At 40.7% G+C, this 26,612-nt stretch overlaps 2 protein-coding genes and 1 pseudogene across 3 annotated transcripts in view; 2 read left to right on the top strand and 1 right to left on the bottom strand.

Moving 5' to 3' along the window:
• Nucleotides 1–3,193, top strand: part of RRH (retinal pigment epithelium-derived rhodopsin homolog) — a 15,165-nt gene extending 11,972 nt beyond the window's left edge. The window contains exons 6-7 of the mRNA XM_002717186.4: nt 319–497; nt 2,929–3,193. Coding sequence (XP_002717232.2) covers nt 319–497; nt 2,929–3,043 — 294 coding nt within the window. The 3' untranslated portion in view covers nt 3,044–3,193. The remainder of the gene's footprint in view (nt 1–318; nt 498–2,928) is intronic.
• Nucleotides 3,194–3,942: 749 nt separating this feature from the next.
• On the top strand, nt 3,943–26,612 carry LRIT3 (leucine rich repeat, Ig-like and transmembrane domains 3). Of its 2 annotated transcripts, none has more exons than XM_070047752.1 (4): nt 3,943–7,023; nt 9,375–9,847; nt 21,692–21,997; nt 23,621–26,612. In XM_070047752.1, exons 1-4 carry the CDS (start codon nt 7,013–7,015, stop codon nt 24,781–24,783), a joined length of 1,953 nt encoding a protein of 650 aa, XP_069903853.1. In that variant the 5' UTR covers nt 3,943–7,012; the 3' UTR covers nt 24,784–26,612. The 2 variants fall into 2 exon arrangements, with proteins under 2 accessions (XP_069903853.1, XP_002717231.3); XM_002717185.5 differs by having other exon boundaries at nt 5,274–5,517; nt 23,621–24,927.
• On the bottom strand, nt 13,945–15,106 carry LOC103350804 (RAD51-associated protein 1 pseudogene; annotated as a pseudogene).

Genomic DNA, 26,612 nt, shown 5'->3' with positions numbered 1-26,612 from the left:
ATCAAAGTTAGTTTTTGTGGTGTTTCTTAGAAAAAAAGAGGCATTCCTTATGAGTGTTAACATTCTCAAAGGCAGTGTCATTTATTAACTGACACACCCACTGCACCAGCTCTTATTATCATAGATAAGTTCAGGTCCCTAAACAAAGAACATTGAAGACAAAAGCTCAACTGTTTTCTTCTTGTCATCAACAGCTAGACTTATTCAGATTCCAATACTGATAGATTTTTGTGCTATTTTAGATATGGCAGTATTTTTTAGTGGATTAGATTTGGATTTTGACTTTGGCAGATACTTTTTTTTTTTTTTTTTAAACAGATGTCTGTGATAATGATCTTCATGTTTTTGGTGGCATGGTCTCCTTATTCCATCGTGTGCTTATGGGCTTCATTTGGTGATCCAAAGAAGATTCCTCCCGCAATGGCCATCATAGCACCACTGTTTGCAAAATCTTCTACATTCTACAATCCCTGTATTTATGTGGCTGCTAATAAAAGGTAAGTAATGTCTAAAATACTGGTGAATAAAAAAATGGATACAGAAAGCCAGTGGATTCTGCTCTAAGACTTTCCAGAGGGTAACTGATAGAAATTCACTTAATGTAGCATAACATTATTTAGCTCCTGTAACTGGAGCAGCATCTGTGACTTTCAACACTTAGAGATAATCATAGGCAACCCGAGACCCCAGTCCTACCCACTAAGCATCTTCAAATGCAAAGCCTCGGGGGCCGGCACTGTGGCTCACTTGGTTAATCCTCCACCTGTGGCACTGGCATCCCATATGGACGCTGGGTTCTAGTCCCAGTTGCTCCTCTTCCAGGCCAGCTCTCTGCTGTGGCCCGGGAGGGCAGTGGAGGATGGCCCAAGTGCTTGGGCCCTGCACCCACATGGGAGACCAGGAGGAAGCACCTGGCTCCTGGCTTCGGATTGGCGCAGTGCGCCAGCCATAGCGGCCATTTTGGGGTGAACCAATGGAAAGGAGGACCTTTCTCTCTGTCTCTCTCTCTCACTGTCTATAACTCTACCTATCAAATAAAAAAATTGCAAAGCCCCTGGAAGAGATTTTACAATACCCAAATACAGAGAGTGGTAGATTCCAAAGAAAAGGGTGATTCTTCTACCAGAAAATGTCCAAGTCAATGTTGGGCTCCCTTAGTGGAAAACATAGTTTATACTTACCAGAAAGATGACATTGTCATTCCCATGCAAGGAGAACACTCCAGCGTGGAGCTGCAAGAGGTAAGTAGTCATTCCTTCTGCTCTGGGACTTTCAGCAGAGAATGCCTTTCCTGTTTCCTCAGTGAAATTTAGATGATTATATTTCCTGGTACTGCAGAGAGATGGAATGAACAGACCTACTGTACTTAAATCTCTGGCTAGAAACTCTTACTAGAGGTTAGGTAATTTGATCCTGGAGTGCACATGCTACTTCCATGAAGCTTATATATTTATGCCCATTTTTGAGATAACAGCTTTAACCATATCTGTGTGAAGCACTGGAAAGATTTTAAGCCCACCCAAGAAGAATAAAGAACACATCTTTTAAAAAATTAGAAAATGTGTATTTTCATCTACTCGAAAGGCAAAGTAAACACATATACAGAAATCTTCCACCTGCTGGTTCACCCTCCAAATGCCTGCAACAGATGGGACTGGGCCAGACTGTGCTAGGAGTTGGGCACTCCATCTGGATCTTTTATGTGGGAGGCAGGGACCCAAGAACTTGCACCTCCCAGGATGTGCATGAACAGGAAGCTGGATAGGAAGCAGAGGTGCCAGGACATGAACCAGCCCTGATATGGGATGTGGATGTCTCAAATGGTGGCTTAACACACTGCTCCACAACGCCCACCCCAAGAACTGTTTTAATTCCAACTGCTGGTAGTGCTTTTTAAAAGATCCTTCTAAGTCCCTTTAATTTCTTTTTTTTTTCTTTAAAGATTGATTTATTTTAAAAGTCAGAGTTACAGAGAGAGAGGGAGAGACAGAGAAATCTTCCATCCTCTGGTTCACTCCCCAGACGGGTACTACAGCCAGATCTCAGCCAGGCCAAAGCAGGAGCTTCCTGCGGGTCTCCCATGTGGGTGGCGGGGCCCAAACACTTCCACTGCTTCTCCTAGGCTATTAACAGGGAGCTGGATCGGAAGCGGAGTGGCTGGGACATGCCCTGATGCTCATATGAAATGCTGGCAGCACATGTAGCCATTTACCTGGACACAACGCCAGCCCCGCCCCTTAATTTCAATGGTGGTTGCTCAGAAGAATAGATGCATGAAACACCTATCCTTAGCTCAAATAACTCATTGCAGTTGATATTGGAAGTGTCTATTTATTTATTTATTTTTATTTGAAAGAGCAACACAGACAGAGAAGGAGAGGCAGAGAGAGAGAGAGGTCTTTCATCCGCTAGTTCACTCTCCAATTGGCCACAACGGCCGGAGCTGGGTCGATCCGAAGCCAGGAGCCATGAGCTTCTTCCAGGTCTCCCACATGGGTGCAGGGGTCCAAGGACTTGGGCCATCCTCCACTGCTTTCCCAGGCCACAGCAAAGAGCTGGATCGGAACTGGAGCAGCTGGGACTTGAACCGGCGCCCATATGGGATGCTGGCACTGCAGGCAGCAGCTTTACCTGCTATGCCACAGTGCTGGCCCCTGGAAGTGTCATTTAAAACATGCATTAATGACTGAATTACATTACTGTTTTCAATGTTTATAATCAATGGTGTAAAATTGGTCAATAACTGTATCATATACCCTATATATTTATAATGGCTCTCAACAGGGGTTGTTAAAGTTGGAGGCAGAAATTTATTTGGGTATGTCAACTGGCAAAAAGGCACCTTAGCTATATATAAAAATGCTAAAAAACCCAAGTCATTGTAGGATAATTTCAGGTTTTTCCTTTTTTTTTTTTTTTAAATCACAGGTTTCGGAGGGCAATGTTTGCCATGTTCAAATGTCAGACTCACCAAGCAATGCCTGTGACAAGTGTTTTGCCAATGGATGTGTCTCAAAACCCATTGCCTTCTGGAATAATCTGAAATGAGAGAAAAACAGAATCAAAACATTTTTTGTAATACTTTAATTTTGTTTTAAATATGAGCTAATTTAGATCAAATGCAGACATACGTTATTTCTTACTGGACTCCTAGTTCTTCAGATGTAGCTTATCGTTCTTCTACTAGCATACTGACTGCTGTAGTGCATGTTTCTCTGTTTCTTTGTATGTAAATTTATTGCTTGACTCTTTTAATGAATTCAGAAACGTGAGATTCGAGTCTTCTTTCTTTGTCCCTATCAGGGCATACATTACACTGTGTTGATGATCTATAATTTTCTGGGATCCTTCATTAGACTAGACATGGCCACTATTTTAATGGTGGAATAAATTAATAATAATAATAATTAATTATATTCAATAAATAATTAATTAAATGAGTTGTTAGATGCTCCCAGCTAGAAAACATTTTTAGCCTTTCAAAACTTTTATATTTTATAGCAATTAACTTATGTTTTATTTAACAAAAATGATTGAATAACACTAAATACTACCACTTCTAAATCACATCAGTCATTACAATATATATTTTACATAGCAATATAATCTCTGTACAATTTGTTATGTTTTCTGAAATCTTAACTATTATTTTTCTGTATGTGTATTTCTCATATTTACTACTAAAATTAAATTCAATCAGAGCAGGGATTTTTATATCTTTGTTCTTTGATATACCCTTGGCATATGGACCCATTTTTTCCAACACATAGTAGACACTCAATGAATATTTGTTGAACATTGTGTATTTGTCATTTTAAATAACCATTTAGAATTATATATGATTATTTGAATAGTGGACGTTTAAGTTCTTTCTAATGTTTGGTTTCATGGAGGAAACACCGGTAATAGTTAGGCACAAATATCCTTTTTCTTTGGGGTTATTCTTTTTTTCCTTTTTTCTTTTTAAAAATTATTTATTTGAGAGAGAGGGAGAGCCAGAGAAAGAGAAGTCTTCCATCCACTAGTTCACTCCCCAAATGGCCACAATGGCCAGGGCTGGGCCAGGCCAAAGCCAGGAGCCTGTAACTCCATCTGGGTCTCCCACATGGGATGTAGGGATCTAAACACTTAGATCATTTTCCACTACTATCCCAGGCTTGTTATCAGGGAGCTGGATTGGAAGAGTAGCAGTTGGGACTTAAACTGGTGATCATATAGGATACCAGTGTTGCAGATGCTGGTTTAGCTTGCTCTGCCACAGTGCTGATCCTGGGAGAGATATTCTGTATGAGTATTTTTTTAGACTAGCATTATTAGATATAAATATAAAAACAGTTTTGCTGCCTGTAACTTGTGAAGCTGGCTTGAAATAAAATGTATTCTTGAATAGAGATAATTGTCTGCATTTAAAAATAAATATGCTAGGGGCCAGTGTTATGACATTTGGGTAAAGCTGATGCTTGCAGAGCCAGAATCCCATATGGGTGCCAGTTCTAGTCCCAGCTGCTCCTCTTCCCATCCAGCTGCCTGCTATGGCCTGGGAAAGCAGAAGAAAATGGCCCAAGTCCTTGGGCCCCTGCACCCATGTGGGAGACCCGGCTTTGGATTGGCACAGCTCTGGCCGTTGCAGCCAATTGGAGAGTGAACCAGCGGATGAAAGACCTCTTTCTCTCTGCCTCTGCCTCTCTCTAACTTTGCCTTTCAAATAAATAAATAAATCTTTAAAAAAATAAATATGCTAGGCTAAACCTTACATGCACTGAGAGGATCTAGTAGAGTCTCAGAGTGTACTCCCTCTGGAGTCTTCCCTGCCACACAGTGGTGGGCTGGAGTCTTTTCCCCCAAAATGTATGACCTGGACTTGGTTTAATTTTCTTTCAGAGATAACAAGTCTGCAGTAACATTGATAAATCTATTCTAAATCAATTTTGTCCTGTGCTTCTATATTTAAAACTGAAATTTATAAAACCGAATGTTATACATGCTGAAAAAAAGAAAATGCAAATGTAGAATCTACAATGCTATGCCATGTAAATAATCTACCAAGGCAGAGTTATTTTTAACAGTAAGGATATTTTTAAGGTGTAGTGATAATTACATTCATAGAAGGAATTTCATAGGCATTTCTTTGCACATCCAGATATGGGCAGCTACTGAAATTATCCTGACATGCGCTTGATTTTCATTTTCCTTAGAATGTGTTACTTTGCTGAACCCATATTCAAAGGCTGAGTCGATTGATCCTCTGCAAGATACACTTGAAGGTTAAGTAACTACAGATCTCAGTTAATCCCACGTAATCTGCTGTTACTAAATGGCTGTTTGCATTCCTGGCACACCAGTTTCTGAATGCCGAGGGTTTGGTTTTTACCTTTTGTTCAAATAACCTCTAAAAGGAGCAATGAGTTTCTTTGCATGCCTGTGCATTGTGCTTCGCTTTTTGGAAAGTGTGAGTTCTTCGTGTCCCTCACAGTGCACCTGCGATTATCATGGCAGAAATGACGGCTCGGGAGCAAGGTATGCACCTCACTCTACTGCTAAAGGTTCTAATTATTCTGGCATAAAGCGCACAAACAAGGTAGCCTTATTTTGAGAGCAAATTAATTATCAGAAATCGGCGAAGAGGTTTAATTTAAATAAGGTTCAATTTAATTGGGTTAATACTACTTGCCCATGGCCTTATTTTCATTTGAGTAGCTTAACTTTTAAGCATCAGTAATTATTTGGAACTCCCAAAGACATCCTGTGTTTCATAAATATTCATTAGGCTCATATCCACAAAATATGCCTTTCGGGAGGTTAATCTATTTAAATGTTTTTGGCCAGCTCAGTTCATGGTTACAACAGCAGAAAAGGTCAGAGCTTGTCCAGATCATCTGCTGTCTGGATTTTTTATTTCACTTGAGGTTTATCTTTGCTAACAGAATTGAGGAGCGCAAGATTGCAAGAGTGAAATTAGATTCATAAGGGAAATTTTTATTTTAAACTGACCCTATTTCCTAAGTGAAGAAGCTCGAAAAATACTTTCTGTTGCTGACCCTGTAGGGCCTCACAGATGTTATTTAATCTCCAGGTTGCTTCAACATTTATCTTATATCTTATATCTTATAATGTGCAAGAGTCCTTTTAGGCATAAGAAGAGTAGGACAGAGTTCTAGTTAGGTATACATGGTAGACCTTGATTTTTTTTGGAGAGCAGGAGAGCATATTTAATAATAAAATATGATTATTTGTAATTTGGTTGAAGTAAGCAGTGAGTCTCCTAAACAAAGTGATTTGTTAGAATAGCTCAAGTCATGCCTTACAACTTTGACCAAGAAATAATAACTGAAGTATATTTCTAAGTAGTTTATCTTATTGTTATCTAAATTTTAAGACACCAAGAGCATCTATAAAATGAAAGGCCAACTGGCCAGGGATGTGCAGCAGTTAAGGATCAGCCCTGGGGGCCAGTGCTGTGGCCTAGCAGGCTGAGAAGATGCCTGTGGTGCCGGCATCCCATGTGGCCGCTGGTTTGACTCCTAGCTGCTCCACTTCCGATCCAGCTCTCTGCTGATGGCCTGGGAAAACAGTGAAAGATGGCCCAAGTGCGTGGGGACTTGCACCCACCTGGGAAATTTGGATGAAGCTCCTGGCTCCTGGCATCATTTGGGGAGTGAACTGGTGGATATAAGATCCCTGTCTCTCCCCCCCCCTCTCTCTCTGGGACTCTGTCTTTCAAATAAATAAAATAAATCTTAAAATAAATAGATATATCTGGTCTGGGAGCTCTAGAGGAAACCATCACAGAAATGTTTTCTTCATGATTGGCTCCATGATTGATGGATTTTTAGGCCTGGGAAGAACTCCAGAATTAATCTGGTTGAACCCTTGTCAGTTTACAAATGAAGAAACTCCAGAGACTAAATGGTTTGGCCCAGGTCACACAGTTGTGATCTGCAGTGACTGAGTAGTCAACGTGCCAGATCTTCCAGCTTCCAACTTGGGCTCTTTTGTGTTACAGCACCCTGAGATGCTTACCTGGTGAGTTGTAACTGCTATTGTTCTGGCGCACAGTAGCTCTAGAGTTTGTGATACAAAATAAAGATGGAGAATAACATGCAGCCCTAAAGAATTCCAGTGATTCCATGGTAACTCTAAAATTATAGCAAGAAGATGCTGCTATTAGGACAAGATAGCTGTGAGTGATTTGCATTTGTCTACATTATGGGCTGGCTTTTAAAATTCACTGATACCTTGGGCCAGCATTGTGGTGTAGCCAGTAAAGCCATCCCATATGGGTACCAGATCCTGTCCCAGCTGCTCCACTTTGATCCAGCTCCCTGCTAATGGCCTGGGAAAAGCAGCAGAAGATGGTGCAAATGCTTGGGCCCCTGTGACCCACATGAGAGACCCGGATGAAGCTGTGTTTCAACCTAGCCCAGTCATGGCTGTCTCAGTCATCTGAGGAGTGAGCCAGCAGATGGAAGACCTCTCTTTTTCTCTCTCTGTCACTTTGACTTTCAAAATAATTAAATCAATTTAGAAAATCACTGATACAGGGTTGGCATTGTGACACAGCAGGTTAAGGTGCTGCCTGGGATACTCACATCTCATATGGGCTCTCGTTCAAGTCTCTGCTGCTCAACTTTCCATCCAGCTCCCTGCTATTGCACCTGGGAAAGCGCTGGAAGATGGCCCAAGTGCTTGGGCCCCTGCCACCCCTGTGGGAGACCTAGATGGAGTTCCTGGCTCCTGGGTTTGGCCTGATCCAGACCTGCCTTTTGCAGAAGTGAACCAGAGGATGGAAGATTTCTTTATCTGTCTCTCTCACTTTTCTCTTTCAAATAAATGAATAAATAAATCTTAGAAAATTAATGTGATGTGTTTTATTGACTAGTCATCTTACTGTTACTATTCACTAAATGTGTAATATATTATCTAAACTTTGCAAAACTTTTTATTTTTCATTTTCAGCAATTCAGATGAGTATATTATAGAAGATAAAATATTTGTTTCAGCCTAAAATGTATCTAAATTATCAGTTTCTCATATTTTAAAACTTTATTTTCAACACTCCATCTTTGAATTTAAATGAAAATCTATCTAATTTATTTGAAAGGGAGAGAGAGGGAGAAACAGAGAGATCTATCTTCCACCCATTGATTCACTCCCAAATGCCTGGGGTTTGGCCAGGCTGAAGCCAGGAAATGGAAACTCAATCTGGGCCTCACGCATGGGTGAGCCATCCCTATTGCTTCCTGGGTGTGCATTAGGAGGAAGCTGGAATAAAAAACAGAGCTGGAAACTTAGGGTCTCTGATATGGAATGTCCCAAGCAGGATCTTACCCACAGTGCCAAATGCCTGTCCCAGATTCCTCATATTCTAAACCCATGCATGGGACAGGCTTGTTTTTCTATGCCTGTTTTCCACATGCCAACAAACTGGATCACAAGGTGACTTGCTTAAGGTCACTTAAGTTAGTGAGTGTTAAAGGGAATAAACCTGCAGTTTCTGGTTTATTCTCGAGGCAGAAAATCATGCACAAGTTATGTTGCTAAAAACAGAGCTCAACTTTAAATATCTAGTGCAAATATTTTCTTTTTTAAAACAAAATGATCTTATTAAAGAGGTTCAATTTATGATGTTAACAGGTGGTTATTTTAAGACAGGCCAGTTCCTCAACGGATACACTTTGGAACTGGGTACAGGTGGGTTTGAAAGGTTGCTCTGAAACCAGCTGGCTGGATGACCTTGGGAGGTTACCTAATGTTGGTGGGTCTCAGTTATTTTAGATGTAAACCCGAGGTTGTTGATAATAGCAGCAAATGCCTATTAAGTGCTTATGTGTCAGGAAGGTGTAAACATTTTATATTTAATTAATCATCACAGCAATATCATGTGGGATGAATCTTTAGGGACTGGTCAAGTGGTTTTCTATGACCAGAGAGGAGGTGGCCAACTTAGGTTTGAAACCAGATCAGCCTGACTATAGTCTACTGCAGGTGCTTTTCCCTATGACCCAATCTCTACCCCATATAGTTGTTGTGATGATTAAGTAAGGTAACGGCTGTACCCTGCATTGCCTGTAGGTAAAGAACTCCGTAAGTATTAGGTTGCACCATACGAAATTGCTGATATTTGATTATGTTTTACTAAAAATAAATAGCCATTTCAAATGGGTCAGTCTAATTGTAGAGGCTGTCATGATGATGACAATGGAGACAAAGATGATGTGTCATTAATAAACATGGTAGCTAAGGTTGAAAGCACTTTTTGTGAAAATCAATAGTGAGTGAAGAATTGATATATTTCAAACAAGGCTTTTCTTGTTGGTGTTGTTTGTTGTTTTTGCTTTTTAATGCATCTCCTTGCATCGCTCTTGTGACACCAGGTTGGTGCTATGTAATGACCTGGACATGAATGAGGTCCCTACAAACTTCCCTGTGGACACTGTGAAGCTGCGCATAGAGAAGACAGTCATCCGTGGCATCCCTGCCGAGGCCTTCTACTACCTGGTGGACCTCCAGTACCTCTGGGTGACTTACAATTCTGTGGCCAGCGTAGACTCAAGGAGCTTTTACAACCTCAAGCAACTGCATGAGTTGCGCCTGGATGGAAATTCTTTAGCTTCTTTCCCTTGGACATCTCTTCTGGATATGCCCCATCTGAGGACCCTGGATTTGCACAACAATAGAATAACCAGTGTGCCAACCGAGGCAGTCAAGTATCTGAAGAGCCTCGCCTACTTGGATTTATCAAGCAACAGACTAACCACGTTGCCACCAGATTTCCTGGAGAGTTGGTCCCACTTGGTAACAACACCTTCTGAAAATCCAGACCTTTCACCAAGAAGAATTATTCTCGGTAAACTCATGAGCCTCTAGGATTTTCATGTAGTCATACATTGTTATGTCTTCCTTCGGTTGTCCAGTCTTTTAAGATCTATTGGATTTGTTTTCTTACTCTGCATTTGCACATTTAAAAAAATTATTTATTTTCATTTTATTTGAGAGGGAAGGGGAGAGGGGAGATCTTTTTTTTTTTTCTCTTTTTAAGATTTATTTAATTGAAGGACAGAGTTACAGAGACAGACAGAGAGCAAGCTTCCATCTGCTGGTTCACTCCCCACATGGCTACAACAGCCAGGCCTGGGCCAGGCCAAAGACAGGAGCTAGGAGCTTCTTCCCAGTCTCCCATGTGGGTGCAGGGGCCCTAGCACATGGGCTATTTTCCACAGCTTTCCCAGGCACATTAGCAGGGAGCTGGATTGAAAGTGGAGCAGTAGGGACTCAAACTGGCACCCATGTGGGATGCTGGCACTGCAGGCAGCAGTTTAACCTGTAGCACAAATGCCAACCCCACATTTGTGAAGAGTACCTTATCAGTTAACCTATGTGAAGTTAGCTGTTTCCCCTGTGTAAGATCTAACAGTTATGTTTGTGTGTGCACATGTGTGTGTGCTTGTGGGGAGGGGCTTGGGAGAACTAGCCTCAGACACTGAGACACGAGACACATGGCACACAGAGGGCCTCCAGCTGAGTGACAGAGTCCTCCAGCACGCCCTGATGCTTGTGAGTACACCATCGCTCTGTATCCTGCCACAGTCCACTTCCTCTGTTCAGTGTTCAAGTCGTCATCTCGTTCTTCAGGAATGGGAGGGGGCATTGGCATCTTTAGGAACTGGCAGTGGTTTAATTCGTTAGGAAACAAATGTTCCAGATTGTCTTAATCTAAGAAAAAATGGAGGAGACACCAGTTATTTTACTGGCTCCGTATGGGTCTTCTCATAGATTCAAGCTCTTGGTTTAGCTGTAACTGATTTTGCATATTTTGATCCTGACTCTGTTTCCCTTCCGGGTGTGTTTTTGTTAGGTTCCTAAAATGTCAGCTCTTCCCAGTAAGTCCCTCCCTTCTTTTTTATTTTTGTAGAGACCTGTGGTACTCTGCATGTGCTCTTCACATGGTGAATGAATGTCTGACTGAAAGCAATGAACAGAGACCCCAATATCTCTGGGCAGTGAATTTCTTTTATACTTCAGTATGACACAGAAGCCTGAAGCTTTGGTTGATCAGTTTGGTACTAAAATTTTGTCGTCCTTTCCTCCTAATAAGGCTGTACTGTTGACTCCCCACTTGTGTCCATCACAGCTACAGAAGATGTTGCATTTTTCAGGAGAGTGAAAGAACTTCTGGGTCTTTGGCCAGTGAAACAACTTTTAAGCCTTTTGGAGCAAGAGGTGACTTAGATGTTACATTTGTGTCTGTCTAACCCATATCACATCCTCAAATAGTTGCCGAGTATAAATTAAACAAAAGATATATTTGAGGTTTTGGGGGGTAAAAATGAAAATGCTATGGTGGCATTGACATGACTTTAGCATTGCTGTTGCTGAAATGTAACTGTGTTTGGTGCTTATGACTGAGAATAAGGGTGAAAAGAACCAAATGGATGGAAGAATACTCGTGTAAGCTTTTCTTATTTTTCTTTTTTTAAATTTTATTTAATGAACATAAATTTCCAAAGTACAGCTTATGGATTACAATAGCTCCCCCCCCCCCATAAGCTTTTCTTATTTTGCATTTCATGTTTTACCCACTGTTTATGTAGTCTTGCAAATGTCAAACTTTTTTGATTAGAGAATAAAATAATTATTGCAGGATGGGTTAAAAAAAGCACAATAATTTAACAGATATTTGAGAAGGCTGTACACTGGTAAACACCATGTCAACTCCTACTGCAGTATTTTTTTTTTTTTTAAAGAAAATATTTATTTACTTGAGAGGCAAGAAGAGAGAGAGACAGTTCCTGTCAATTGGTTCATGCCTCAAATACCCACATCAGCTGGGGCTGGGCCAGGTGAAGTCAGGAGCTGGGAACCTAATCCAAGTCTTCCATATGAGTAACAGTAACTGATTCACTTGAGCCATCCCTGCTGGCCTCCCAGGGCCCACGTTGGCAGGAAGCTGGAGTCAGAAGCCAGAGACTGAAACTGAACCTCAGTACTCCAATATGGGATATGGGCAATTTAACTGCTCGGCCAAATGCTCACTCCTTACTTTATTTGATCCTTACAAGTAAGGCAAACAGCTAGAAATTGTCTTAATTTAAGCAGTGAGATTATATTTCTCTGCTTCTTGGAAAGTAATTATATTTCTAAGTTTCTTGGAAAGTAATTCTTGGCTTTAATAGAATTACCCAAAGAAAAGATATAAAGTAGAATATAAAACTCAGTTACTAAATTGCTATTACTATCTGTCTAATGATTAGTTGTTAACATTACTATGAAGAAAAAATTTGCATAACAATATTTTCCTTTGGGAGTTAAATCTTGAAGAGAATTTAGAGATCAAGTGGAAAGGGCTATTATATTTCAGTATCCATGAAGAGTTATCCAAGCATCTTCATATGCATTTTAGGACCTGGGTTCTTTAAAAGTATAATGTGAAGGCCGGCGCCGCGGCTCACTAGGCTAATCCTCCGCCTAGCGGAGCCGGCACACCGGGTTCTAGTCCCGGTTGCCCCTCTTCCAGGCCAGCCCTCTGCTGTGGCCAGGGAGTGCAGTGGAGGATGGCCCAAGTGCTTGGGCCCTGCACCCCATGGGAGACCAGGAAAAGCACCTGGCTCCTGGCTCCTGCCATCGGATCAGCGCGGTGCGCCGGCCGCAGCGCGCCGGCCGTGGCGGTCATTGGAGGGTGAACCAACGGCAAAGGAAGACCTTTCTCTCTGTCTCTCTCTCTCACTATCCACTCTGCCTGTCCAAAAAAAAAAAAAAAAAAAGTATAATGTGAAAACATGTTAGACAAAATACTAAACTTAAAAAGCAGGTGTGTAATTGTGTATAAAGCATTATCATAGCTATTTAAAAGGTGCAAAGAAAGAGACTGAAAAATACATTAACTGGCTAACTTATTTTTGGGTGGTGGGGCATCTTTTCATCTTTTAGAATAGTTTTGAGATGATCTGTGGTGATCATGATAGTTTCTTTTTTGTTTTTATCAAAGAAAAGAAAATTTTCAGTTTTGTTAAAGGTTTTGACAATGAAGACTTCAGAAAATGTTATTAAATTCTATCTGATATATAGTAATCATCTATTTCCAAGTAGAAGAAAAATATGCTAACCATTTTGACATGTAAAATAATTCTGAATTCTTACTACAAAATGATTTATCTAAAATATGAAGTATCTTTGCACTAAAACTGACAATGTATATTAAGTAACTTGTATGATTTCAGAAATGTCTCCTGAATGCAACGGGAATGTTTCCTGTGGCCAGATAAACTCTAAACTTAAGGTGTCATAAACTTGACAAAGCCAGAAAAGAACACCACATTGCTTGAATAGCATGTGGCAGGGACTTCCTGTCACAATGACAACCACCCAATGACAATGACTTATGATGCCAAAGGAAGACAGAGCATGCCTTTCAAAGGAAAATGGCGTGAGAAGATAATTCTTACAAACAAATCAGTTACCGAAGTCATCAAGAAGAGTGAACAGATTCACCAAGTGAAATGGGTAGAGACCATTTTGATGACATGACATGTTGCATATTACATTGCCCTCCTCAAATACAAAATACAAGCAGAAGCCAAACATAAACATAAACATATTTGCAAAACTGATCCTCGCAACCAAACATTTCTTTGCTACCACCCGCAGTTATTAATGACACTTGGAAACAAGGGTTTATAACTCATGCTAATCTGGACTAGCCAAGGTGGATCTTTGCTACCACCCGCAGTTATTAATGACACTTGGAAGCAAGGGTTTATAATTCATGCTAATCTGGACTAGCCAAGGTGGATTTGGACTCTGATTGGGAGACAAAACAGTTACTCCTGCCAGGGAGCTGACTGGGAGGACCCACTGAAGCTTCCTGCTCAGAGTTGAAGGACTGTGTATTTGTAATGATTTCCTAGTGGCCTCTAAATTAAGATCAATCTTTCTTGATGTGGACAGTGGTTCTGATCTGACCGCAGATGGATCAGAGTCCGCTGAACTCACCAAAGCACTATATTTGCATTTTGATTTCTTCTTCCTTTCTACTGAGGATTTTACCTTCACTTCTTTCTTTTTTATTTTTTTTAACTTTACTTTTTCTCATAGCAAAAGGCTTCATCATCATCTTCACTCTCTCCACGATGAGAACCATCTGCAGAATCTTCACTGGTTGCAAAATCTGGCTCAGTGTCGTTAGAGTTGTTGCCGTCACTTCCTTTCAGCAGAATCTTCCTCTGCTGCAGTCCAGGTGGAGATGCTGTGTTTGTTTCCCATCAGCCCCATGAGAACCGTCTTCCTATCTTCCTCAGTGATTCCATTCACATCTAGATAATCCCTGACCTCACTGCGATTAGAGATCTGAGGAGATACTTCATTTCTGTTTCACTACTGCCGTGGTTTTCCGTGCTTTTCTGTTGACACTTCTGCATGTCCGTGCTGACTGCTGAAGCTCCTTCACTGATACAGCAGGTGCAACTTCTGCATCTCTCTAGTAGAGCTTGTCCCCTAAAGCCATCCTTTTGGGGTTTTCTCTTGGACTTTGGCGTCTTCTTTCTAGAAATACTTCAAGTTAGATTTTTGTTTGTCTTGTTCGAACTCCACTGGTGTTGTTCTGGGTTTATAGTTTAGAGGTACAGTTGTAAAGACAAAATTATCGCTGTTACAGTCCTCAAACTGCAAGCAATTGACTGGTTTCCTATGGTTCTCCTTGTCTACAAGCAAAATGAAGCAAGTTCTCCTTTAGGCCTGACCTCAGAGGGCAGCATTTCTCCCCCCCACCCACCTCTTTTTTTTTTTTTTTTTATTAAGATTTATTTATTTATTTAAAAGTTAGAGAGAGAGTTACAGAGAGGCAGGGGCAGAGAGAGAGAGAGAAAGAGAGAGAGAGAGAGAGAGAGAGAGAGAGAGAGAGAGAGAAAGTCTTCCTTCTGCTGATTCACTCCCCAGATGGCTGCAATGACTTCTTCCAGGTCTCCCACACGGGTGCAGGGGGCCCTTGGGCCATCTTCTACTGCTTTCCCAGGCCATAGCAGAGAGCTGGATTGGAAGAGTGGCTGGGACTAGAACTGGCGCCCATATGGGTTGCCAGCTTTGCAGGCAGTGGCTTTACCTGCTACGCCATAGCGCCAGCCCCTTTTTTCCCCTTTGTAACACAGCAAACATGGCTTTGCTGAGGTTAGCTGTCATCCACATCACAGCATGTTCCACACTCTGTTATTTCACTATCATTATCAGTGTAAAAGTAATTATCAAGGTGGAGAGTGGAATGTCTGGCTTTAGGTGGGGTTGAAGCTGCCACAGCAGACAAGGAGAACTTGAGAGTTGCAAATTTCCAGCTTTGAGGGGAGCCATGGTGCAGCCTGTGAGACAGCACAAGACAAAGACTTAACCTGAAGTACCTCTTGTAGTCCACACCGTTTCCTCCCTATTTTATAAAAGAAAAAACAAAGCATAAGATTCACTCACTACATAATAAAGGATCTGGGGGTTGGATATACCGGCCACTGGGGTCCAGGACCCATGTACTTCACCTTTCCTTTATAATACAATGTATATGATAATGTCAGCATTATTTTTCTCACATCTGCTTTACCTTAATGATCTCTTTAAGTCATGCATTTATTTAATAACAAAGAGAAAAAGTCAGGGAGAGGATTTTTGGTTATTCTCTTCTCCTTAGTAAAAATATCAGCTTAGTAAAACTGTCCTTATATGTATCCATAAAAATACAAACTAGCAAGCATTTAAGAACTTTGAAATTAGATTTTTGGTTTGCATTACAGGTAAATTTCCATGGTCTCTGTCTCAAGATTAAGGAACTATTTTCATTTTCTGTATTCTAAAAGCATACAATGCTTTTTGGGTGTTTATTTTTATTTTTATTTTTTTACCGATACTCAAATTTGCTTAGTTATAAACATGGCTCTTTCCTTATTCAGAAAGAAAATTGTCTGAAAGACAGTAGCAGAATTACACAGAATTTTCTAAGATGACATTAAATTTAGTTCAACAGACACTAACTGTCCTCTGTCAATATGGCCTGTCTTTTGCTGGGCATGAAGAACATTCCACGTGGTTACGATGTCACCTTGCCAGGTGCTCTTCTGAGGATCTCACTTGTATGTCCTCAGTATTCCCACAAGGCGATGTGATGGTCATCACCCTCATTTCCCGTCTGGTAAGGAGGCAGCATCAGGCTTCAGATGCACAGTCCACTTCCAGAGACCTCACTCTCATTTTTTTTAAACTTTTGCTTACATCGAAGGATTTACCTACAGTAACATAAAGGATCTTTAGTGTAGAGTTTGTTAAATTCTGATAAATATGTACTCCCATGAAACCCTCCCCCTCATCAAGAGGCAGAATATTTCTTTCACCTAGCGAGTTCCTTTTGCTCCTTCCCAGCCAACCCTCCTCCTCCCAATCAGCATGCTTGTCTACCTTCAAGAGCTTCTAATCTGAAGAATAACTTTTGTGCAAGAACTTATTGTTAATTTTTCATTAAAAAAGAACATTTAAGTTAACTACTCTGATATATGGAAACTTTTACCATTTAAAAAAGGGATAAAAACAAAAGCAAAGTTCACTTGTCCCATGCAAGAATAGTTACATAAAATAAATTAATGAATGCAGACTACTGTGATTATAGTTGGTATGTTGCCTTGAAGGAATGTAGTGCAAGTAACAGTTTAACTTTAGAAAGAGTTCTTGTACCTTTGTCCCCAGGCATAAAAATACATTGATGGAGGTGTTCAGTTCTTGGATCACTGTTTTTATTCAGGCTTTAAAAATTGTGTTTTGACCTTAGTGATTTCAAACCTGGAAAAAATAGACGTTTTATTTTTGAGGAATTTAAAAATATTTACTCCTAGTTTACATATAATTTTTAACTAATATGGCTTCACCATTCACCAATTTTTATAAAAATTTCAAAGTGTGAATGAAACTGTTAATGTTATAGCTATCAAGTCTTTCTGCATATAGACGTGTATGTTCCAGATATTGCTGCTTTGACATGTTTTATTTCTAGACAACAGCTCTTAGAGCTTGCATTCTACCTGCAGATTTTAGATCACAAAGAGATGAGTTATGGTGGAAAGAGTATTAGATTTGGAGGACAAAACTAATCTTATACATAGGACTCTAAAGTACTTAGAAGTCAAGGTAGTAATCACTTTGCCCTTTGATTTGGTGTGAAATTGGAAGATGATGTAAAACATAGCCTAGTGAGGAATGAGATATTAAAAATCAGGACACTGAAGGTCAAAACCTGTCTGTCCAGTTGTGTGCCCTTGAGCTGGTTTTTTAATCTCCCTGGGCCTCAGGTTTTCTCTTTACAATGAAGATGGTAATAGTGCTACCTACTTTATGCTTTTGTGAGTATTGAGCCAGGCAGTCCATGGTTTCTTAAATTTCTGCATGTCCTGTGAGCAGATTTGATGTTTGTTAGAGAACAGGTTTGAAAGGAAGAGATATAGCTACTTCCAGACAAAGTGCTGGCATACTTACTAGCCAGTGTAATAAAGATAATGTCTTCTTCCAGTGCTATGAGTAATACACCATCCTTCAACTCCAAGCAGGAGTCTTGGGTGTTCTACCAACATCTCAACTTACTTGCTATGGCAGGCTGATTCCTGCTGTTTATCCAGGTGGTTTGTCAGGCTAGTTCATCTAGGCTAGTTAGTCCAGACTAGCTTCTCCAGGATACTTCTTTGGTGCTACAAGAAGGAATGCTCCAGACCAACTGGGATGTTTTGGTCACCCTAATGTCAAGGTAAACCTTTAGCACCTTTATTGTTCTTGACAAGTACAGTATTTGCCATGTACAAAACATTAACTTTTAACTTATGTTGTTATTATTATATATTAAAACTTTGACTTTATTAACCAGAAGTTTTAAGAGCTATGTTTAGCTCTTAAAGTTTATAGTGCTTTTTACCATGATTAAGCCATTGTCCACAGTAATTTATATGAATTCTTTAATTAAAGTTTCATGCAACTCTATGAAAGAATTGCTGCCATTATATACATTTTATAGATGAGGTTTAGAGAGATACCTAACTACTGTGGTGGAGCTTGGTAGAATCAAGATTTTAGCCCCAATTTTAGGTTCAAAGGCCACACTTAGTCATTGCAAAATGGACTAGAAAGTCTGCTTGTGGGACGAAGTTGGGTGAAAGAGCCAACGCTTAAGAGAACAGAATTCAAATATCAATTAGAGAACAAGCCACAGGTTCACAGGACCAAATGTAAGAGGGAAATGTTCCAGATTAGCCACTCATGGATGAAAAGCAAAATTGTTTTTAAAGATTGATTTTATTTATTTGAAAGACAGAGTTACAGAGAGAGGTAGAGAGAGAGGTCTTCCATCTGTTGGTTCACTCCCCAATTGGCTGCAATGGCCGGAGCTGAGCCTATCTGAAGCCAGGAGCCAGGAGCTTCTTCTGGGTCTCCCATGTAGGTGCAGGGGCCCAAGGACTTGGGCCATCTTCTACTGCTTTCCAGGCCATAGCAGAGAGCTGGATTGGAAGAGGAGCAGCTGGGATTAGAACCAGCACCCATATGGGATGCCCGTACTTCAGGCCAGGGCTTTAACCTGCTGCACAAATTTCTAAAGTACAAGATTAAATGCGCATGAACAGAATTGTTGAATGAGTGAATGGTTAAATTTCCAACGTGGTTAGAATTCTTTAAAGTGTTATTCTGCCTTTTCTTCTCAATTTACAATTCACTCCATTAGTAAAAATCCGTATCTATGCATTTCTGAAAGAAAACCCTTTCTACATGGGGCTTTAGTTGAAGTAGTTGTGGGATGTTGCCCTTAAAGCCCTAGGGCTCCTTAAGCCCTAGGAGGGACTTGTTTTCAGCCATAAAGTGTGGCAGTACAATCTTAGATCCTTCTGAGATTTTGGCAGACATTTATAGTCCCAATTGGGTTGAATTTTTACCCTGAACTCCCTTCTTTGAGAATTTTGAGGCTGGGAGTGAGAAAACTTTGTAATTGAACTCATAAAGTTTTGCTTCTTTTGAGTGTTACAGTTCTTCTTTAGCTGTTGTCTCCTCCCCCGCCCCCCCCCCCTTTTAAGATGTATTTATCTTATTGGAAAGGCAGAGTTAGAGAAAGAGAGAGAGAGAGAGAGAGAGAGAGAGAGAAAGAGAGAGGCAGAGACAGAAGAATCTTCCATCCTTTGGTTCACTCCCCAAATGGTCCGCAATGGCTGGAACTGGGCTGATCCAAAGCCAAAAACTTCTTTTGGGTCTCCCACAAGGGTGCAGAGGACCAAGTATTAGGGCCACCCTCCACTGCTTTCACAGGCTCCACTGCTTTCACAGCAGAGAGTTGGATTGGAAGTGGAGCAGCCAGGACTCATGGGCTCCCATAAGGGATGTTGGCACCTATGGCTTGCCCACGATACCACAGTGCCAGCCCCTGTTGTCTCTCCTTTACATTTAAACATGAAGCAGATGCCAGGTTCAGGTTTCAACACTCTGTGTGGAAATATTCTTGGGTAGAACACCCATCTCATTGAGTGTGTTTTCAATTTTCTATGTTTGCCATAGGTCACAGGGTGGCTAATCTTTCTGCCACTCCACAGCAAGGATCCCCTTTCAGTTTCCAGTAACATTTTTCCTACTTTAAGCTTTCACTGAAAGTCTCTATAAGGGCCAAATTCTTTTTTTTATTTTAAGATTTTACTTAATTTGTTTGAGAGGTAGAATTACAGACAGTGAGAGGCAGAGACAGACAGAGGTCTTCCATCTGCTGATTCACTCCTCAGATGGCCTCAACGGCCGGAGCTGAGCTGATCTGAAACCAGGAACCAGGAGCTTCTTCTGGGTCTCTCATGCAGGTGCAGGGGCCCATGGAGTTGGGCCATCTTCTACTGCCATCTGAGGTCATAGCAGAGAGCTGGATGGGAAGAGGAGCATCTGGGACTTGAACCAGTGCCCATATGGGATGCTGGTGCGGCAGGTGGAGGATTAACCTACTGCACCACAGCACTGGCCCCCAAACAAATTCTAATGACTCTGAAAGCAGAGGCAGATTCTGAAGGCACCTGCAACAGGAAGTGGATTTCTTGCACCTGAGCCTCTCTTCAAGGCAGATGTAAGCCAAGTGTCTCCATGGCTACCACATGTGACAAGCATGATGGGTGGTGTTTCTGCTAATATCAATCTTTTCAGTCTCATGTCCTGCTATTGCCTGTGTCTCACACTATATTTTTGCTACACAAAACTTTTATTACCTCAATATGTCTTCAAACAGCCCAAAACCTTGACATAGTCCTGATTGAGTTAGATGCCTCTTAGCACTTTATAAGACTTACATCACAGGGCTGGCGCTGGGTCTAGCAGGTAAAACTGCCACCTGCAGTGCCAGCATCCCATGTGGGCACTAGTTCGAATCCCAGCTGCTGCACTTATGATCCAGCACTCTGTTATGGCCTGGGAAAGCAGTTGAAGATGGCCCAGGTCTTTGGTCCCCTCCACTCACAAGAGAGACCTGGAAGAGGCTCCTGGCTCCTGGTTTCAGATCAGCCCAGCTCCAGCAGTTGCAGCCAACTGGGGAGTGAACCAGCAGATGGAAGACCTCTCTCTCTGCCTCTCCTTCTCCCTCTGTGTAACTCTGACTTTCAAATAAAATAAATCTTAAAAAAAATCAAAAATACACATTAAAAAAGACTTACATCACCACAAGTATTTTCACAACACCCTAGAAATACCTTTGACACTTTATTTATGGCATTCTATGGTACTTGGATTCAAATCCTGGCTCTGACATTTGCTACGTGACTTTGGGGAAGTTATTTGACCTCTCTATATCTTAGCTTCTTCATCTTTAAAATGTGGATAATAACACTATCTTTTTCATAGAATTGTTGGGATTAAAAGACATAATAGGGCCGGCGCCGCGGCTCACTAGGCTAATCCTCCGCCTAGCGGCGCCGGCACACCGGGTTCTAGTCCCGGTCGGGGCGCCGGATTCTGTCCCGGTTGTCCCTCTTCCAAGCCAGCCCTCTGCTGTGGCCAGGGAGTGCAGTGGAGGATGGCCCAGGTGCTTGGGCCCTGCACTCCATGGGAGACCAGGAAAAGCACCTGGCTCCTGGCTCCTGCCATCGGATCAGCGCGGTGCGCCGGCCGCAGCGCGCCGGCCGCGCCGGCCATTGGAGGGTGAACCAACGGCAAAAGGAAGACCTTTCTCTCTGTCTCTCTCTCTCACTGTCCACTCTGCCTGTCAAAAAAAAAAAAAAAAAAAAAAAAAAAAAAAAAGACATAATACAGGTAAGTGCTTAGAACAAAACCTAGCACAAAGTAAATGTTCAACAAATATTGACTATGAATATTAGTGATTTGAACTAGTAGAAGCACATATTTTTGAAAAAGATTTATTTATTTGAAAGTCAGAATTAGAGAGAGAGAGGGAGACACACACACAGACACAGATCTTACATTTGCTGGTTCACTCCCCCAAATGGCTGGACCAGGCTGAAGCCAGAAGCCAGGAGCGTCATTGGAATCTAGATATGACATATTAATTCAGGTTGCTGGTTTGCAGGGCAAATGGAAAATAGAGGCGACTCTATTTCATCTCCCACAGCACTTCTGTTTTTAGGGAGATGGTGTAGACACCTCCTTTCCCAAGAGAACCTGTCAACTGAATTCATCAGAATAGCCTGTATCAACCTTTTTCTCCCTTCTGTTTTAGGTCTGCAGGATAACCCTTGGTTCTGTGACTGTCGTATTTCCAAAATTATCGAGCTGTCGAAGTTCGCTGACCCTGCTGTTGTGCTTCTTGACCCACTGATGATTTGCAGTGAACCTGAGCGCCTCACAGGGGTTTTGTTTCAGCGAGCTGAGTTGGAGCGGTGTCTGAAACCATCGGTGATGACCTCAGCCACCAAAATCACATCTGCTCCTGGCAGTAATGTTCTGCTGCGGTGTGATGCCACCGGTTACCCCACCCCACAGCTCACGTGGACCAGGTCCAACAGCTTGCCAGTGAATTATACAGGTATTTTCTTCATTCAGCCCTATGAAACAAGGAGTTTACAAAAGTCTGAACCTAATTTCACATCTTTGTATGATTTGAAATTGGCTGATCAATTCTAATGAAGTATACCAAGGTTGTTGAATGCAAGGAATTTGAAAGGCACATTTTCTTAGTTATTTCCCTCAGGTAATCCTACTATAGGTTAAGCAGCCCTAACTAGAAAATCTGAAATCTGAAATACTCCAAAATCCAAAACATTCTGAGCATGATGTGATGAGCTGAGCTCATGTGATGGGTCACGGTCAAAATGCAGGGGCACTAAACATATTGCATAAAGTTAACTTCAGGTGTGTATAAAACATTGATGAGTTTCATGTTTAGATTTTATTCTATTCCCCAGGTGTCTCATTATGTATATGCCAATATGCCAAAATCTAAAAAATATCCAAATTCTGAAACATTTCCCAAACATTGTGGATAAGGGATACTCAACTTGTACCTAGATAAAGTTAGACAATCTAGTCTTTTTTTCCTTTAGGTAGAAAATCAAATAACCCGGTGGATGGATGGTTGCTGACAAGGCATTTGGCATGCCCTATCATCTTGGATATAGCTCACTTCAAAATGTTCAAGCATTATAATTTTTAAAAAGGATCTTTTATGCAAATTTCTCATGTTTAATGATTATTTAAATAATAAAGTATATGGAAACCTTATTATGAGACAGAAAGTACAATTTTGAGAAATATCAATGATATAGCCCTTTCAAATCTGGGCTTGGGCTCCAGTTTCCATAGTGACATTCTGACTCTTCAAGGAATATACTTTTTAAAATTCTTTAAAATTAAATTAAAATTGAGATGGAAAAGAATTAAACCTGATGGACTAATACACCTTAAATCCTAATATTCCTACATACAGGTAGAAAATGGGCCACAGTTTAATGAGTTAAGCTTTGGGCTCCTGGGATGCTTCCTCAAAAATTATTCTTTAGACAGTTTCCTAATACAAGATAGGATGGAAATATGTTGCAATTTTAGTGTTTAGGAAAGCAAAATTCCAATTTTTATAAAATCTATATGTTGCTTTGTAAGCAAAATAATATAATTTGCTAGTTTTTCTAACTTAGATATAAAATGAATACAGATGAAGACTCTTCCATGCCCAGAAATGATCTGCTGTACCTCTTGGTTGTATGGACAGATGCATTTTATTGCAACAAAAATTATCCTGAGAGGAGCATCTTATGATAAACATTTTATAGCATCACAGTTAAAATTAGAAGGGACCTTCGAGATCACTTTGTCCTACACCCTTACTTTATAAATGCAGAGACAGAGGACTAAAGGCACCAATTGTCTTGTCTAAAAATCACATAGTACTTTGTGAACAAAAGTTTACTAAACCCAAACTCCTTGTTTTCCATCCCTATGTTTTGAAAATCATCATTCCTCATATAGACTTCATGGTACCTGGTAGACCCTCCAGCCTTACCTGAACAATCCGCTGACCCATCACTGCCCATTTCCCTCTTGGCTTATGTGAGGGGGACACATGAAAACAGATGCAGTTTCCTTCTCATTTGGCATGGTTTCTCTAGTTTTCCCTTTTTTGCTCACAGAGTGCACCTTTGTTTCCTTCTAGTAATTCAGGAATCTCCAGGGGAAGGAGTCAGGTGGTCCATAATCAGCTTGGCAGGCATTTCTCACAAGGATGCTGGGGACTACAAATGCAAGGCCAAAAATCTGGCTGGGATGTCAGAAGCTGTGGTTACCGTGACAGTGGTTGGCACTGTCACCACAACTATCTCATCAGATATTTCTGAAAGAAGAACTGGAGATCACCTGGAGCCAGAGGCCCAGCCAGGATTTGGAAGACCAACATCCATGTCCACGTCATCATCTTCTCCTGAGTCGCTTTCCTCCTCTTCGTCCTTCCCTGCTTCTTCCACTTCTGTTTCTGCTTCGGCTTTGTCACCTCCTGCTACTTCTTTCTCTTTGTCTCCTTTCTTCTCTTCGATCATTTCTTCAACCACAACTCTAAGCACTGGTGCTTCAGCACGCCCCACCATGGCCAGCAGGCAGTCGCTTCAGCTCCATGCAGATGGCAGAAGAAATTTAAAGGTAGAGATGAGTGGAAGTAAGCTTCCTCCAGCCAGTGCAAGCAAGAAAGAAGAGTTGGCATTTCTGGACCAAGCAACACCTACGGAGACGAATGCCACAGTAGAAAACCTCAGGGTGGTCAGTGAGACGGAAGAGAGTGTGACTTTGAAGTGGAACACCATCAACACCATGCATAACTCTGCAATGACTGTGCTGTATTCCAAGTATGGGGACAAGGACCTGCTCCTGTTAAATGCAGACTCCAGCAAGAACCAAGTAACCATAGATGGTCTGGAGCCCGGTAGACAATACATGGCATGTGTCTGTCCAAAAGGGGTGCCTCCCCAAAGAGACAAATGTATCACCTTTTCTACTGACAGAGTTGTAGAAGAAGGTGATTCTCAGTGGTCTTTCCTTATTGTGGTGACAAGTACTGCCTGTGTGGTTGCTGTGCCATTGATTTGTTTCTTGTTGTACAAAGTTTGCAAGCTGCAATGTAAATCAGACTCTTTCTGGGAAGATGATTTATCAAAAGAGACTTATATCCAATTTGAGACGCTGTCCCCCAGGTCTCAAAGTGTAGGTGAGCTCTGGACACGAAGGCACAGAGACGATACAGAAAAATTACTGCTTTGTTCTAAGTCAAGTGTGGACTCTCAACTCACTTTTAAAAGTGAGGATTTTAAGCCAGTATATTATTGCTAAGCTTTTGCATCTCAAGGAGGACATGGCCTTCCAAATTAAGGATCTGAGGGTATAGCTGATCCTCTCAATGGATTTTGGGCAGACTTTCAGATTCTATATGAAAATCACAAATGGGGTGCTTTTAAATGTGTTTTTAAAAAGTGCCACAGGACTTCCAAACGGAATCTTGATCTTTGTTGTGTGAGGGGAATGTCCACAGAAATAATTTTTAGGATAATGCTTCATAAGTTATTAGAACAAGTTTTAATATTAACTCTCATAATACAACTCTTTGAGGACAGAGATCTTGCATGGGGAGTTAGTGCACAGTGACTCCTGTTGTTAATTTAACAACTAACACTCTTATGTGTGATGTCAATGACCACATGAGGCTCTTGACATGAGCTGCCTAGGCTATGGAAGCCTTTTGAATCCACAAGCTCCTTCAGTATTTAGACAAGGCCATAAGCAAAGTGGAAGTTCTCTCCTCTCTTCAGAGAAAAGTACATCCTTCTTTGATGACCAATTCTTTCCATTGGGGTCTCATCTACAGAGATCCTTCATGTAGGACACTTTTTGCTACAGTGTGTTGGCTTTCCATGCCTGAAATGCTCTTGTGGGCCTTTCAGCCAGACCAGAATGCCTTAATGGCTGATTTTGAGCTCAGAGTGCTGCTTAAAGCGATTGTCATTCTATAAGCCTGCTGTATGGATTGCTTCCTATGGTGGAACATTTGCTCTTTTTTAATTCTATTATTATTATCAAACACTTATTCCTATTTATATGGTCACTTTAACACTTAATCATATCTTTATGATCACTTTTACACTTAAAATGCTGTTTTTACCACTCAGCTTAAGGGGATTTGGGATCCCACGTCACATTTTTAAACTGTACCCTTAGAAGTAAGTCTGTAGGAATGTATGCAGAATTATACAGCTTTACAGTTATAAACTTCATATGTTTTGTAATTACTATTTTAGGGAGATTTCTTAAAAAAAAAAAAAACTAGAAATAGAATGGCCATATTATCTAGCAATCCCACTACTGGTATATAGCAAAAAAACTTGAACACAATGAATCAGAGATATGTGCACCACCATGTTTATAGCAGTACTGTTCACAATAGCCAACATTTGGAACCAACCAAGGTGTCCATCAGATGAATGGATGAAGAAAATGTGGTGTATATATACATACAAAATGGAATATTATTCATCTATAAAAAGAATAAAATTCTACCATTTGCAGCAAAATGGACACCACTGGAGGATATTGTATTCAGTGAAATGAGCTGGACCCAGAAAGACAAATACTGCATGTTCTCCCTTATATGTGGGAGTTAAATTTTTAAAAAGAAACATAAAAGAAAAAAGAAACGTTTGTGTATATCAGTATTGCTGCAAATATGGCTTTGTAAAACTTCATTTTACACCTTGCAAAATCAATGGTTAAGAATATTACACTACCATAATTTTAATGATCTGTGATTACTTTAAAATTTATTGTATATGGGTGAAACGGTCATTTTTCCATTTACTTGTTGTTTATAGCTGTTGTATGTATTTCCACCAAACTAGACCTTAGACTAAACTAGTGTCTTTTTGCTTTTTACTTGTTAAAATTCTTATTCAGTGAAATAATAAGCCTTTTTACTGTAATGTAAATTTAAAATATGTTATCTCAAAAACTAAACAAAAAGAGAGAAAGGGAGAAAAAAGTAAAAAAGAGAGGAGGAGAGAAGAAGGAAATACTATGTTTTCAGAATTGTATCTATAAATCACACTGAATCTGTTAAAAACTAATTAAATTTTTTTAAAAATTTACATTAAAAAAGAAAAAAAATGGTA

The sequence above is a fragment of the Oryctolagus cuniculus genome, chromosome 8 (assembly GCF_964237555.1).
Source record: "Oryctolagus cuniculus chromosome 8, mOryCun1.1, whole genome shotgun sequence".
Taxonomy (NCBI): domain Eukaryota; kingdom Metazoa; phylum Chordata; class Mammalia; order Lagomorpha; family Leporidae; genus Oryctolagus; species Oryctolagus cuniculus.
The sequence above is the reverse complement of the archived record's forward strand: the minus strand, read 5'-3'. Positions and strand labels throughout refer to the sequence as shown.

Bases quoted from the DNA above. Each gene is read 5' to 3' on its own strand.
- LRIT3 (XM_002717185.5), top strand. From the start codon at position 5,402: ATGAGTTTCTTTGCATGCCTGTGCATTGTGCTTCGCTTTTTGGAAAGT. The intron at 5,518-9,374 runs GTATGCACCTCA...TTGTGACACCAG, and splicing joins AATGACGGCTCGGGAGCAAG to GTTGGTGCTATGTAATGACC. The intron at 21,998-23,620 runs GTATTTTCTTCA...GTTTCCTTCTAG, and splicing joins CTTGCCAGTGAATTATACAG to TAATTCAGGAATCTCCAGGG.